The sequence below is a fragment of the Dermacentor andersoni genome, chromosome 4 (genome assembly GCF_023375885.2).
Source record: "Dermacentor andersoni chromosome 4, qqDerAnde1_hic_scaffold, whole genome shotgun sequence".
NCBI lineage: Eukaryota > Metazoa > Arthropoda > Arachnida > Ixodida > Ixodidae > Dermacentor > Dermacentor andersoni.
Window position 1 is genome coordinate 174439220 of NC_092817.1, and position 16786 is coordinate 174456005.

Below are 16786 nucleotides of genomic sequence, written 5' to 3' on the forward strand. Positions count from 1 at the left end.
GATAAGCACTTTTGGCACAATGTCCAACATAAATTTGTACACCAAATGGTGTCAATATTAACAGAAATAAATATGAAATATAAAAGTCATAGGACAAGGACGTGCAGTAATACCCTATATCCACAGGATGTTCGCGATTAAACCGAAGTTACAGTGAGGACGTCCAGAGATTTGTTTACTTTGAATGCATAGAGTCCCTCTTGCATAACTGTGCACTGGGTCACGTGAAAGTTTCTTTGAATGACAATAACGGGATGTATCCTTTCAATCATGCAGGCTTACAAAGAAGGTCCCCACCAATAGGAAATTATTGGCCAGCCGTTGCTAACCTCCCTGTCTTTCTCTCTCTTTTTCCTCCTCCTTCTAGCCAGCGGCCGAGCATGCGCATCACAAGTTATGGCACCGTCAATTCCTATTCTAAACGATGTGCAAATGAACACTACCGAAGCTGCTTTTTGATTTGACAGCCTAATTACGAGAGCTCAGCATCCCAGTAGTACTATGAATACAGAGCTGCCCCACAAATGGCACAAACAAGACCGCACAGCAACAGAACGTTGTAACCTGCGCCAGAGAGAGAGGCAACGAAAGAGCAAAAACAGCAAATGAAGGACCGATGGCATCAGCAGCGTCGGCTGTGTACATGGGCTATGGTCGCTCGATTCCCCTTGATTACGACTATGATAGCATGCTTTAGGTTTCAGTTTTGCTAGCGAGGTGGCTCTTATGCATCTTTAGCGCAGGCGTGGTGCAATTTTCCACTAAAATGCCATTTTGTAGTAGGATAGATCAATGCGCTGTCCTTGGCCCAATTTGCCACAATTGACACAGCTGTTCCGTTGCTGGACTATGTTTACCTGCCAACCATAAAAATTCGTTAAAGTCCTGTGAGCCCAACAGGGGCATGAGGATGGGGGGGTCACAAAGACAGCATGTACCTTTAGGCAAAGCACGCAAGCAGCAGCCGATTTACAAGAAGAGATGCTGACAGGCAACACAAACTTTTATTTGCAATAAAAGTAGTTTTAATCTTCCAATCAATTTTGCCGGGAAGCTGTCCCTTGCTCATGGAGTCAAGGATAGCTTCTTTCAACTTCATGATTGCGAAAAGCAATCACTGTGGTATCCCGAAATAAAGGACATATTTTTTTCTCCTTTTGCCAATTGATTTGCTTGCAAGTTACTGGCCTCCTCAAGCAATAGGGCCTTGTGTTTAGTATCGCTACTCATGCCTCAAGAGGCTAGATAAATAATTGGAAATATATTTATAACAACAACACCATATCGGGCACAGTATGGGGCTGACAGGTTGGAGTTTTGAATGAACTTGAGTGCAATCTGGAGGCGAACAAGGCTGACTGGGCAGTACAGATAAGACTCTGCCCTATAGAGTAACACAAGTGTCGCTTGTTTTGGGCATGCGTAGTTTTTCGAGCTCAAAACATGCTTGAAAAACATACACACAACCTTGTGTACTAACACCTGGAAGACAGGTCACGAAAAGTGGGTGCTCCTTGCTCCGACAAACCATAGTGAAGGCAGGCAGACCCAGCCACTACGACAAGCAGTACACGGTCCCCAAGCAATGGAATTGCCTAGGTAGTACAAGTCGCAGCTCCCACCATTGCGTTACGCTGTCACTGGTCTGTACAGCCGGTCTCGCTTACTTGATTTGTGTACTCAGGCTACACACCCTACATTATTTTTGTGCTTACACTGGAAAAGGCACCTTCATTTGCTCACAGTACTCATCTCTCAGTACTCTCACAGTACTCAGTACTCTCATCTAGTCAAGAGTGTGCCCCGTGCTTCGCCTAACCATGCAAAAAGCTGCCGCAAAAATGCAGTCAAGTCTAAAACCATAGGTGGTGGTGTTCTTTAATTTTTTCATTTAGGAACAGTCATGAACAGGAATTTACGTGGTTTAAGGGAAATTTTTATGGTAAAGTGGCACAAGTAATTTAAGGAAAGCTCAGAGTGGTAGAAGCTTGTGCAGAACATGTTGCCGAGAGGAGAAGAGAAACAAAATCGACTGACGAGGTGCAGACAGCCAGTTATAGCATGAAGTTGGGGGAATGCAGATAAAACAGTGGTGTTTGAATATCTGTTGACACATTATACGTTGCTGTTAAACAAATGACTGACAAAAAAACAAAAAAATAACTGCAGACACATCATTCCCTCCCTACCGCAATGTCCCGGAAAACAATTGCTCCATGTACCGATGCCCATTCCCTGGAAATCTGCATTTCCTGCACAAGCATGTTTATGTCGGGCAGTCCAACGGCAGCCAGCGTCGACACACACCTGAACTGGTCACACTCGGTCACAGTGGTAATGTTATAGCAGCTTATTTTTTTATTAGTTTGATTAGTCGATTGCATCATTGTATAGGAGCCACGATTCTGAGTTGATGTGCAATGAGAATAGACACACAATGCACCAGTCTGCCGTTGCAGATTTACATTGTGTGCCTTTAGTGGTATGCACTCGGCAGTTCCAGACAGTGAAGCTGAACTGTTTACAACTTCTCGTGCCCGGTGTAATCATTCAGCACAGCACCTTGCTTGTTTCTCAATGGAAGGCATGCTACAAATCCTCCCACTATACCATAATTCACCGATACGAATGCACAATACGATGCACCAATATGTTTGCCCTGTAGTGCTTGCTGTTCAACACTGCATTAACAGAATATGGCCTGCGAGACAGAGTGACACGCACTGGCTGGTCTCTGACGCCATGGCTGACTGTTTTGTGGACCGCTTCGCCAGCCTCTCTTTCCCACACGGTGTGCAACTTCAAAGGTGTGTTCACAAACAACCTTTTGCAATTCAACCATTTGACCAGTGGCACCCGTAGTAGTTAATCCTTATTACCTCCATTTGCAGCAGCCCTGAAACTTCGTTACAATGAAATTGCAGGTAAAACACTTCATTATATAGAGGTTAAAGAAATAAAAACACATGGTGTTCATTAGGCATCTTATGAAAATTTAATATGCTATTGCATCGACAATTTCGTTATTACTGAAGTTTGTTACATCAAAGTTCAACTGCCTACCTTCCTTTGCCTCTGCCCAATAATATAATTTCTCAACGCTGCTACAACATCTCAATTTGATCAGCATTATAACATTGGTCTTGAACCATGTCACATTAAACTGTTTCTTTCAGTGCTTTCTGCCTCGTTTGTCTGTTGACTAGAACCACCTCTCCAAAGAAGTTGTACTTATAAATAATCAACAATTTTGAGCTGTTTAGTCAACATTGTATACAGATATCTGTGTTCTTTACATTTATAACCATCTGCACATGAGTATATACAGTGAAACCTTGCTATGTCAATCCTCTTTAAAGGTTTGGACAAATTTCGTAGACGCATAGGGTACAGCTAAAGTTAATAATTTGCCCCCCAATTTGTGTCAAGTGTCTCATATCAAGAGAGCTACAGACGATTACAAGTTACCCTCCTCCATAGCCATGCATTTTCTCCTCAACTCGTTCACCGAGTGATCGGGACTAAGCTTCGCTTGTGCTCTGCCTTCACTGGCTCTGTGTCATGATGGGACATCCTGTCATCTACTTCTGGTTGACTTCTGGTTCTGGCGAGTGCGCAAAGCCTCTCCAACCTTTTTACAACAGCGCAAAGCACAAGGACGAGACGAGTGGACATACACAGCGCTGTGTACGTGCACTCATCTCATCCTAGTCCTTTGCGCTGTTGTAAAAAGAATGTCACGCCAACTTGCCCAAGCTTCAACAGTCTCTCCAACCTCATTGCCAGTTGCTTGGCAGTCGACCCCAAGCGAGAGCTATCGAAGCAGCATGCACTGCGAGCATTCTGTCGCAGCACCGAATGTGTCTGGTATTCCAGTAACCACAGGTGAGCTGGGCGTTTCGACGGATGGTTGGAGGCACAAATCCAAGCTGATGAAGGAACTTTAGCGTAGACGTACGTGAGCGACCTGATCAGTCTGCACGGTCCAGCCACCTGGTGGCGCAGGGCTTAACCAGCCAAACAAAGAGCTAATATTGCTCTAACTAAGTGTAAAACATTTGAAACAGTTACAAAAAAAATGTGTTAGCGATTGTGCTCCTGCGAAAAATTCATACCAGCATACTTCGTTACTGCTGCTGTGTTTGGTCGAGCTCTGTGCCATCAGGTGGCTGCACCATTCAGACCATTCACGTTTGAACTTCTGCTCATCCTGTGATATGGCACAGTCAAACAGCCAAGCCAAGCCCCTTGTGGTTGCGTTTACCTGAATACCGGACTCTCAAAATGCTATTGCATTAGTAATGTTCTGGTATAAAGTGACGGCCGCAAACGCGCAAATTCTGGCACCGATCGGATAGCGACAGTCCGATGTGCTGCAGCCACTCCGCTCATCTGCTGCCTTGCAGAGGGACGCAATGCCACAGCTTGACATATTGCCAGTTGCTACGTTTGCAGCCCAGAATGCAACAAAGGCGAATCATGGTGCTTGCGAAAAGACTGACACCGACAGTGAGTGCAGAGCTCTCGTTAAAACGGAGCACATTGTCACACAAGCAGACGACACTTGCTGTGTGCCTGAAGTGCTTACGTGTAAGAAAAAATTGTTTGTGTGCATTCTGTTTCCATTACTTTCTTTTTACAGAAACAAATTAACTAACATTCCTACTATTACGAACAACATTTCTTCCCCCTAAAGTTGGAAAGATTATCGATGACGTGCCTTGGGTGGCCGATTGGATAGCTCACCCTACTAGCATCATTAGGGCAATTTACGTCAAACCGTTCGGGGCGGCTGAAAATTCAGCCAAGCGGTGTGCTGCGATCGGCAGCTATTTACAGACAGATTTATTCGACATGATTACACAATGTCAGGAACATGGGCAAAAAGCAATACGAGTGTGGCTTGACATAGGCCCATGAAATAAAATAAAAAGAATTTGGCATTACAGCAATTAATAATACAAATACAGCACTTACAAGCATACTTCACAATTTAATTTAATAAGTTGTACAGATCTACTAAAAAGAGTTGGCATTTAGTTATACAAAAGCCGCACTTACAAACATGTTTCACGATACAGGAATGTGTAGCAGCAATCCAAAGCAAGAAACATAATTTGACAAGATGAAAATGATACAGAAATAAATCACACAGCATTGTCAAGTGAGTTACGTAATGATGGTAGTCTGTAATTCAGTGACTGTGCACCGTAGTTGGTTCGTGTTTTCGGAACAGACCATGTTTCATTATGCCGTGTATCGTAATCGTAATAATTTCTTGCGAGGTTAGATATTTCCTGAATCAAATTGCTGCCTTGTTTTTTGCTTCCTATACATCACTTAAACAGTAAATCATTACAGATGGAATTTATGGTGGTTACTCAAAGGCTGTTAACAAGTGGTTCTGTGTGAGCGAGACGCGGTCCATTAGCAATTGCATGAACAGCTTTCTTTTTGCAATATCAACAGCTTAGTAGTGTTAGTTGTGGTGGTACTACACCAGACAAGGTGGCAATAGTTAATGTGCGATAAAAATAGCGAATTGTATATTGGCACTTTAACGGTTTGTGGTAAACAGAAACGTAATCTTGCTAGTATGCCAACAACTCTGTCAACCTTTTTGGAAATGAAATCAACGTGATTATTCCATGTTAGGTGTGTATTAAATATAACTCCAAGACTCTTGGCACAGGGAGCAAGTTCAATTATAGAAGTACCTATGATGAGGTCGCAGTTAATTATGGTATCTCTATTTTTTTGCTTGAAATAGCACAGCTTTAGTTTTAGTGCTATTAATAGTTAGCGAGTTGAATGAGCTCCATTTATGTTGTTTATTAAGGACGTGATTGCAGCATCGTACTAGTTCAGTAGTATTAGAAGACGTAAAAAAACAAGCTAGTATTGTTAGCATAAATAATTAACTTCACGGTTTCATCAATCCTTGTGATGTCATTACTATAAAGACTAAACAACAAGGGCCCAAGGATACTTCCTTGTGGTATTCCAGAGTTAATTTTCATGCCGTAAGAAGTACGAGTGTTGAGATAAGCCACTAGCGGCGATATTGTAGGTTGTATTTAGTAAATGTAGAAATACTCCAATAAAGCCACAGAGTTTAAGTTTCTTTAATAATGTCTTGTGATTAATGCTATCGAACACTTTAGAAAAGTCAACGAAGACTAGGGCTTAAAGCTTGTTTCCTATAGCACTGAAGATTAGTTCTTTTTGAGTTAATAGTGCCAACTCTGCCGAATGACCCTTGAGGAATCCAAATTGGGAATTTGTCAGTATGTTAAGTTTGTCACAAAAGGTAGTCATTCTATCGGTAATTAACTTTTCTATGCCCTTTAAAAACACGGGAAGTATACATATTGGTCTGTAGTTCAACATTTCTTTGTTATCGCAACCTTTAAAGATTACACTCACTATTGCTAACTGCATTGCATTAGGAAATTTGCCTTGTGCAAAGCAGATATTATAGATGTGCTCAAGGATAGAAGCCATAACATGTATGATGTATTTTACTGGTCCAATTTGTATATCATCGCAATCTCGGGATGGGCTGTTTCGGAACATTAGAAATGCTATTTGAATTTCATCTGCACTGGTTGGTTTCAGGAATGCGCTGTAACGGTTAGTATATAGAAGATAATCTAAGCTAAGTGAATCATGAGGATTGGCAACTAAAGTTGTGAAAAATGAACTAAAATAGCTAGCTAGAGATGTTCCCGATCTTGATACACCATCTACAGTTAGGTCTGGAATATGGTTGGGGTTTGTGCTTGCTCTGCTAAGTACTTTATTAAGTCTTTTCCAGACATTGTCGCTACGTTTTACCACTTTGGCATCGAAAAAATTGTGAAGGTAATGCTTTTTGGATTGTCTGATAACTGCTGTCACTTTGTTCCTAAATCCCTTAAACATTCGCAAATCATCCAGATCTCGTTTGCAACAAATGCCTGTAAAGAGTATCTTTCCATTTGATCAACTTTAACATGCTTTTAACAATCCAGGGCTTCCTTCATTTTTTAGAATGAGCCTTTTTTGTTTTTAAATCATTCAGTATAACAACAATTGAATAGCATTAGAAAAGCGGAATAAGCATTATCAGGGTCCGATTGTTTGTAAACTGCTCCCCAATCAATCTGCAGCAACTCCATCTTAAGTTCTTCTAACGTTAATACATTTATAACTTGAACTATTATAGACTGTCCGTTTTTTAAAGGTTTGTGTGGTTGCTTATTTGTACACAGACAGTTCCTGAGACATGGTGACGTCATATGAAAAACCAAAGCAAGAAAATAATCCATGAAGTTCATCCTGCATGTTTCTGGCAGACTGGGTGTCCAGGTGAAAAAATTATAAGGGTTTACCCTCAGCTGAGTAAAGATCTGTTACAACGGACGGTGCCAGAGCAACATCACACATATCCATGTTTTATGACAGGGGTGACAGCTAGTATGCTAAATGTTGATTATCGTATCTTATATAAGTCCTCAGGGCAAGTCACACGGAGCACGTTCGATGAGTCAGTTTTCCTTGCGAGTATTTTGCCTTCCTTCACCCATGTGTACTTCTATTGTTTTTCCTTCTTTTTGGCAACCATTCATCCAAGAAGCTTTTTGAAGACCCGACACAAGTGCTCATTAGCATAGACGGGTGACTTACCCAAGAGACCAAGGTCAGAGGCGAGGTTATGCTTGTTGCGTGCTTTTGCAAGAAGTGCATCGCGTTTGGCATGTGCCCGGAACTTCACAACTATGTTTGGGCACCCACTCTCTTTCCTGCTCACATGGTGACAGTTCAATGTCATCTTCCCTAATGTCTTCTTCGCAAGCATCCCCGATTTACTTTACCAAGTCTGTCACGCTTTCATTTTCTGTGGGCGGTATACCTTTTAGCACGATGTTCTTATTTCTAGAATACTGTTCGAGGCTTGTTATCCTTTATTCTGAGCTATGTGCGAACTGTGTGAGCAATTCACACCGAGAAGCCAATGCAGCATTTTCTTTCTTCAGTGCAGAGTTTTCTTTTTCAATTTGGCTGCAGCGTGTGGCCATGATGTCGCACTGATGACTGAAGTCGATAAACAGCTTCAGTTATTTAAATTGTTTCCGTAGCTCTTCTTCAAGTGAAGATTGCATTTCACGCATTTCCTGTCTGAAATACTAGATGAATTTTGCAACTTCCGGAGGCATGACGAAAAGAGACAACAGATATGCCCACTTTTTGCTTTTAGGCAGCAGCAGCAGCAACAAGCATAGTGGAGACAGGATCTAATGCACCAACCTGCGTAGTAATCACAGCGTAAGTGCAGGTGCTCGCTGCTGCCACTGCTGCCAAAGTGAAGCTAGTTGAAGCCAGTAGCAGCTCTTCTAGTTTCCGTGTCCATCAGACAGCCAATGGCACTTCCGCTTCCCGAATGAGATCTGATCCAGATGACACGTCAGGAACACGGGTGGCCATGTACAACAATGCGTCACAGGCTCAGAGACGACAATGCAGTGGATGAAGAAGCTCTTGTATATCAGTATCTGTGGAAACCTGTGTAGTAATCACAGCGTGTAGTAATCCGCGTCCGTCAGGCAGCCAATGACACTTCCGCTTCCCGAATGAGGTCTAATCCAGATGACACGTCAGGAACACGGGTGGCCATGTACAACAATGCGTCACAGGCTCAGAGACGACAATGCAGTGGATGAAGAAGCTCTTGTATATCAGTATCTGTGGAAACCTGTGTAGTAATCACAGCGTGTAGTAATCCGCGTCCGTCAGGCAGCCAATGACACTTCCGCTTCCCGAATGAGGTCTAATCCAGATGACACATCAGGAACACGGATGGCCATGTGCAACAATGCGTCACAGGCTCAGAGACGACAATGCAGTGGATGAAGAAGCTCTTGTATATCAATATCCGTGGAAACCTGGGTAGTAATCACAGCGTGTAGTAATCCGCGTCCTTCAGGCAGTCAATGGCACTTCCGCTTCCCGAATGTGATCTGATCCAGATGACACGTTAGGAACACGGGTGGCCACGTGCAACAATGCGTCGCAGGCTCAGAGACGACAATGCAGTGGATGAAGAAGCTCTTGTATATCAATATCCGTGGAAACCTGTGTAGTAATCCACGTCCGTCAGGCAGCCAATGACACTTCCGCTTCTCGAATGAGGTCTGATCCAGATGACACGTCAGGAACACGGGTGGCCATGTGCAACAATGCATCACAGGCTCAGAGACGACAATGCAGTGGATGAAGAAGCTTTTGTATATCAGTATCTGTGGAAACCTGTGTAGTAATCACAGCGTGTAGTAATCCGCGTCCGTCAGGCAGCCAATGACACTTCCGCTTCCCGAATGAGGTCTAATCCAGATGACACGTCAGGAACACGGGTGGCCATGTGCAACAATGCGTCACAGGCTCAGAGACGACAATGCAGTGGATGAAGAAGCTCTTGTATATCAATATCCGTGGAAACCTGTGTAGTAATCACAGCGTGTAGTAATCCACATCCGTCAGGCAGCGAATGACACTTCTGCTTCCCGAATGTGATCTGATCCAGATGATACGTCAGGAACACGGGTGGCCATGTGCAACAATGCGTCGCAGGCTCAGAGACGACAATGCAGTGAATGAAGAAGCTCTTGTATATCAATATCCGTGGAAACCTGTGTAGTAATCACAGCATGTAGTAATCCACGTCCGTCAGGCAGCCAATGACACTTCCGCTTCCCGAATGAGGTCTGATCCAGATGACACGTCAGGAACACGGGTGGCCACGTGCAATGATGCATCGCAGGTTCAGCGACGACAGTGCAGTGAACGAAGCTCCGGTATTTCAATATCTGTGGAAATCTGTGTAGTACATTTTACTGTACATATTTAATGTAAATTAGTACATTAGTACATTTTTAAAACCTTATGATAAATTACATGCCTTACGCGGAGCACTTAGATGCATCAATTAATGATCAGAAGGACCTACTCTAACTACTCAGTACATCTCTACGAAATTGTCAAAATCGTTTCAGGGTTGCTTTAATGACTAAAGTTAAAACAGATCATTTGGACTTGTCCTTCAGTCCAGGCAGGTGCACGAATTACTTAATGGCATTAGGCTCTCGTTACTTTGGACGTGTTTGCCCGCACACTGGTTAAATCGGACAACCCTTGGACCTTGAAGAGTGTGTAGCGCCGGGTATATGCAACACTAGAAAGAGTGCCGCAAGGGTCCAAAGGAAATGAAGTGGCGGAGTCCACATCGCTGTGGTCATCAGTGGAAACCATATGGGAACGACAGAAATGACAGAAGGCTTTGTACCTGTTTGTGTCTTTATAACCTTTAATCTTGCATTTACCATTGCGTACAACACCGCATTAGCTGGGTGCCTGCAAAATTGCGCAGTTACTATCCAGGATCACATTGACAGCGACCATGATTTCGTCCCTAGTAGTTGTGGCAAATCTTTTGACTTAGTATGTGTGTTGGCCGTGTGCCTTCAGAACTGCATGGCCACCATTTAAGATTGTGTCGATAGTGACTGCAGTTTAAATCACAGCGGTTGCAGCAAACAGTAGTTTTGTTTTGACTCAGTCCGTGTCCGTTGTGTGCTCTATGAACTGCGTGGTCGCTGTCCATGTTCGTGTTCACAGCTATCACAGAGCAGTAGTTTCGTTTAAGCTCAGTGCAATATGCATGCAAACAAACAAGGTAAAAGCAGCTGATGAAGTGGGATCCTTGTGCTTCCGGCATGCTGGAATTGAACCCGCTGTGGCTACATCACGATGAACAGATGGTCTGTTGCCGACCCGCTGACTGACAAAAAAATAATTGGAATGTGTGCGCGGTTGTCATAAGCATATCTCGGACGAAGGGTTTTGTGCCGTGGCCTCACCGCAAAGGAACTCAAGAGGCCTTCGCCACTGCGAGGACTAATCAGTCACAAGACGACAAGAATTGCAGCTTCCACACACTGCGTTTGTGCAAAATGAAAACAGGATTTGCCGATTCATTTATTAAATAAATGTGTGTTTATGTAGTAAGCATTTGCTTCTTGTTCTCTAGATACCCTTGATAATTGGTGATGTTAACTTCAACATTTATTTTAGGTCTCGTAAAATAAGAAGTGAAAATGTTTTACTGTACCATATTTTTACAGCTACGTGTTCGGTATGCTCTGAAGCCGTGGCTGAAATTGTACAAAAAGAAGCCTCTGTAATTTATTTTCTTGCTCACTGTATTTTCGTTCATTTATTTTGTTTGTTTGGTGGAAGCCCTCCCTTTGGTAATGCCTTTGGCCCTGCTGGTGCATTAGCGAACTAATTACCTTACATTTCCGTGACTGCGTTACCTTTGAACATTTACACCATTAGCATTACACTCGTGTGACATTTGTACAAACATGAAAGAAAGCTTCACTTAAACTTTTACAGCCTCAATTTTCTTGCTTGGAGAAAGACATTCCGATTGAACTTGGAAGCACTTGTATGCAAGGTCATAACATCTAAAGTTATTCTGACACAGTTTACTACCCTGGGTGAGATTTGTAGGCTTATTTAAGGAAAGCTGAAACGGGCATCTAGCACAAAACAGTGCCTTTATTTTCACATGTTTTCGCAGCGAACAAACTCGGACTTCGCAGATTAACCATAACACACTTTCTGGCAGTCTGTAAAACAGTCGGTAGTGCAGAGATGGAAAGACTTTACTTATGCATCTCAGTGGACGCAGCTGCACAAGTTTCTTGCAGTGTTCTCCGAGTAAGAGATGGCGAAACGCTGACAGTTTTTGCTGGTTGACCATGTATGATGCCAAAGTAAAGATTTCTCTCGCTTAAGTGTCAAATTTGGATGTATGAGCTTAGATTTGGTATGTAGCCAAATTGCAACACGCTACATGGGGCTAACGCCTTTTTCCGTTTCTTGAACCTTTCCATTTCCAAGTTGGTCTACTTAATGTAAATGCAGCTACACAAATTGGTTTGATCCAATTAAGTAAGTTCAATTGTGCCATTCTTGCTTATTCATCCATGAATGTCCACTTCTGTCAACTGGTGTTCCCATTCTGAGGTACGTCAAGCAGCAGTACTGAGAAAGCATGTTTGTGAAAGGAGCTCACATGTCACAGACAGCCAAAGTAATGACAGTAACTGGGTGCCTACCCTGTTACATCGACGGACCACAAGGTCGTCTGATCTATGCATTACGTGACCCACCCAACTCTGGCAGTCTTTCCTCTCCAACCAGCCTACCAGCTACTCAAGTTGGTTCTCTAATTCTTACTGCCGTCTTCAGGTACCTGAGAACTACACCCATCTTTTCCTGTTCCATCGCTTGTCCTGAAATTCTCAGCTTCCCAATCAGTTGTGTCAAGCTAACGAAGAGCGAAATAGCTGTCCGCCCAACTTGTAGTTGGCTTTAAAGCACACACGCGGTTCGCCGTAGCTGCTGCCATAGCGCGGAATGCACCAAGGTTGGCAAGGGGGAGTGAAGCTCACTTGTGCGTGAATGCTTTGCCACAGAGTTCACACTGATGGGGCTTGCCAACCCGGTGGACCACCTGGTGTGCACGCAGCTTGTCGATGCGGGGGAACCTGCGGCAACACTCTTTGCACTTGAGTGGTCGCTTGGGGCCACCCTGGTGCACCTTAACGTGCACTGCCAGCCGCTCGGCGGTTGGGAAGACCCGCTTGCAACAGGGGCAGGGATGCTCTTTGCCACTGGTGCTAGTAGGGTCATTGCCCTGTTGCTGCTGCTGCAGTTTCCCCATGAGCAGACCTGTGAAGGAGAATCGCTGAATGTAACAACACTTGATGCTGAGCTAGCGCTTGGAAGTGTTTCGCCATGAATTGCTGTTGACGTAGATAATGAAATCGGCGGTATAATTTATGTGGGCAGCCTGGTTTTTCTGCGATCATTTAATTTTCATTTGATGAAATTATGCATGCTTCAGTCTTTCATGCTGATTTCAAATATTACTGTGTAAAGGCCAGTTATCTCTCCCATACCGTTGTTTCAGGCTTCTATTGCAAGAAAATGGCAAAATAAAAATTTAATTTCAGCGCACTGGTCGACAGCCTGAAAGGTAGAGAATGCAATGATTCAAGCATTTCCAATCAATTAATGCCCATATATATTACTTAAGTTCAACTTCAGTTCTTGCAGTATGGGAACAAAGTGGCAGGAAATAGCGTAAAAATAACTACGTTTTGAAGCCAGCATTTACAACTTTGTTTCTGTTATACCACTTATTATGCATGAACCTTTCTACTAAAAAAAAAAAAACTGCTCTGGGTGCCTAAATGTCAAGGCTGGCAGTTGCAAGGAAGTTAAAAAAATTATTTCTGAGAAAACTGAAATTAGCTCCAATTCACCTCATAGGTGTGCTACAAATTGGTTTTTTGACAATACTATTGCTCCATGAAGCAAGAAACTTAAAGGGACCCTGAAACGATGTTGACGAGTTTCTACAAATGCACTGAATCGTTAGAGTAGGTCCTTCTGATCATAAACTGATACATCTACGTGCTCCGCGTAAATCGTGTAATATATAAGGTTTTAAAAATGGACACCGCTGCCGATGGCAGCACACTGCTCGGCGGAATTTTCAGCCCCCCCTACCCATATCACGTAAATCACCCAATCGATGTCATGTGGGCGAGCTATCCGATTGGCTGCCCAGGGTGCTTCATCGATAATTTTTCCACCTTTATGGTGAACAAATGATGTTCGTAATATTTGTAATGTTAGTTAATTTGTTTCTATAAAAAGAAAGTAACATAAACAGGATGCACAAGAACAATTTCTCACTACACTTAAGCACTTCCGGCACACAGCAAGCATCGTCTGCTTGTGTTACAATGTGCTCCATTTTGACGAGAGCTCCGCGGTCAGAGTTGGTATCAGTCTTTTTGCGAGCACTATGATTCGACTTTGTTGCGTTGTGGACTGCAAACGTAGCGACTGGCAATATGTCAAGCTGCGACATCGTGTCCCTCTGCAAGGCAGCAGACAAGCGGACTGGCTGCGTATTGGACTGTCGCTATCCGATCGGCGCTAGGATTTGTGCGGTTGTGGCCGTCGCTTTACACCGGAAGATTACTAGCGCAATAGCGTTTCGAGAGTCCGGTATTAGGGTAAATGCAAGTGCAAAGGGACAGGGCATGGCCGTGTCCCCTTGCGTGTCGTTTCAGGGGATGAACAGAAGCACAAATGTGAATGGTCTGCACTGTGCAGCCACCTGGTGGCACAGAGCTCAACGACACACAGTAGCATTAAAAAAATGTATTCTTTGCTGCTGGTGTAAATTTTTTGCAGGAGTGTAATCGTTAACACATTGTTTTTGTAAATGTCTAAAAGGTTTTACACTTAGTTAGAGGAATATTAGCTCTTTGTTTGGCTGTTAAGCTCTGCGCCAATGGGTGGCTGGACCGTGGAGACCGATCAGGCAGCTCACATATGTCTACGCTAATGTTCCTTCATTAGCATGAGTTTATGCCTCCACCGTCCCGTTGAAACGCCCAGCTAGCCTGTCGTTACCGGAATACCACACACGTTTGGCGCTGCGACAGAATGCTCGCAACGCACACTGCTTCGATAACTCTCGCTTGGGGTCAACTGCCAAGCAGCTGGCGGAGAGTTTGGAGAGGCCTTGCGTGCTCGCTCCTAGAGAACCGGAAGTCGACGACGAGACGTGCCATCATGAAGCAGAGCCAATGAAGGCGGAGCTTAGCCCCAATCATTCAGTGAATGAGCTGAGGAGAAAACGCATGGCTATGGAGCAGGGTAACTTGTAATCGTCCGTAGCTCTCTTAATGAGACATTTCACACAAATTGTGGTACAAATGATTAACTTTAGCTGTACCCTACATGTCTCCAAAATTTGTCCGAACCGTTTCAGGGGCCCTTTGACAGATTAGTCCCAAAAGTTGTGTATATTTCAAAAATGTGTCTTAAAGATTTCAATTATTTTGCGATTGTTGGCCTCCTTAAGACCCACCTGGCTCCTTAAAGAGCAAACGTGAACAGATGGTAATTTAGTTGAGATTAAGTGTAGTTAAGAAGATGAGGTAATGCATAGATCATGAAGCAAATGCAGCATAAAGCACGACAATGTCAGAACAAAATAGGTGTGCGAGAAAGGAGAATGCTGTTGTGCATCTATGATATCTTGTGTAACCCTCTCACCTTTTACGTTTTTATGTATACAGGCTTTGGCTGATAAAATTCAGCTGGTAGTGAGTGCCTGTGTTTGTAATTTTCTCTAACTATGCCTATTTTTTCACCACACTTTGTTGCTTTGTGCAGCATTTATGTCACAAACTTCAAGAAACCTGCCCAAATCACTATCCTGAGTAATCAATAGAAGAGATAACGAACTGCAACCAGTACATTATCAATGCAGTGCAACTGATACAATGGGAAGAGAAACTGCCGTCATGGGGCAGCAGAGAATCAAGGGATCTGATGATATTAGGATAATCGCAGACGTGGGATAGAGTCAGGCGTGCGATTGAGCCAGCTAGACCGGAGTAATTGAGGAACCTTTATGCTCCAGATGACATAAACAGGCTGCCACTGATGATGAGCTGCTAGATGCAAAAAGTTTGATATCAATGCACAGAGAGTAGACCTGAACGTTTATAGGACCAGCTTCAGTTTCTAAACTTGGCAATGTTATGCAGAGCCACAGGCGGCGGCTCTTAATTTTTTTAAATAACAAACTGTTGAAAATTAGAAATTTTCAGGAAACAAAACTATGAAGTTTACAACCCATCTCAGTAATGAAGTGCAGTATAACAATTTAGTAAATTGCATTTAAGAATAAATCTAAAGCGGGCAAAATTGATGTATATTATTCCCAACTAAAATTAACATCAGGGGGCATTGTGAAGTCCGGCTATGCTGTGCAGCATGGTGGATGCACAGAGGTCTCCGTGTCCCCACTACCATCGTCTTCACTTTCTTGCAGTGTGATGCCAGTTTGTGTTGTTTCGTGGAAGAAAAGCAGGTAGCTGAGATCCAGCCTATCCTTTAAGCCATTATACGAGAGGTACAATAGGTAATGAGGCTGAAGTGGTCGCACTGTATGTGCAAAAGCTCCAGTGTGAGAGCGGAACTGCACGAGATTCTGATGAGCATCACCTACGTATTGGGGGTCCACTGATTGTGGAGGCGAAGTACTCATGCACTGATGGATTGTCAGATAAGTGCAAACAAGCTTCTGCTGTTTTGATTCACTGTTAGGCTATGGATACAGCGTGGTGTGCGAGGCAGCAGCTTGTGAATTTGGATACCTTACGCCAGCGATGCCAGGAGTGCGAAAAATTTGCCACTCGTACTGTTCGACACGTTGAACGTGGCCCGCAGAAGCGCGGTGATTGGCTGTTGACATTGTGCGTGCGCGTAAGTGCGTGGCGAGCGAGCGCTTTTTCTTTTGCACACTCGTAAGCGTAATGAGCAAGCGAATATGAAAGCGAACTTTGCACTTTATTGTGAGACCTAGTTTGGCATGCGCAATGTCATCAGCAAGCCTGCCAGCCTTAACAAGTATTACAGTACAATAGAAGCCAAAAAATATTAAAACTGTTTGATTACTAAACATGCTGACTGACTGTTAATGCTTCACTGGCTTTCTTCTCTGTAGGGACGCTGTAAGCATGCAGTCCGCTCTACAACTGCACCAAGTGTGATCTGTGGCACATACAAACAGAAATGCTTACAATATTTATTCCTAAAATATTCATATGAAACAGTGACAGACTTTCTGCTATGATTACACTTTTTT

The 16786-nt window shown here is 43.5% G+C and overlaps 1 protein-coding gene across 1 annotated transcript in view; it reads right to left on the bottom strand.

Moving 5' to 3' along the window:
* The window catches only part of LOC126530668 (uncharacterized), a 58799-nt gene that overhangs the window by 30836 nt on the left and 11177 nt on the right, over window positions 1–16786 (bottom strand). Inside the window, exon 2 of the mRNA XM_055070714.2 lies at window positions 12498–12777. Within this exon, the coding sequence (XP_054926689.2) occupies window positions 12498–12769 (272 nt within the window). The 5' untranslated portion in view covers window positions 12770–12777. The remainder of the gene's footprint in view (window positions 1–12497; window positions 12778–16786) is intronic.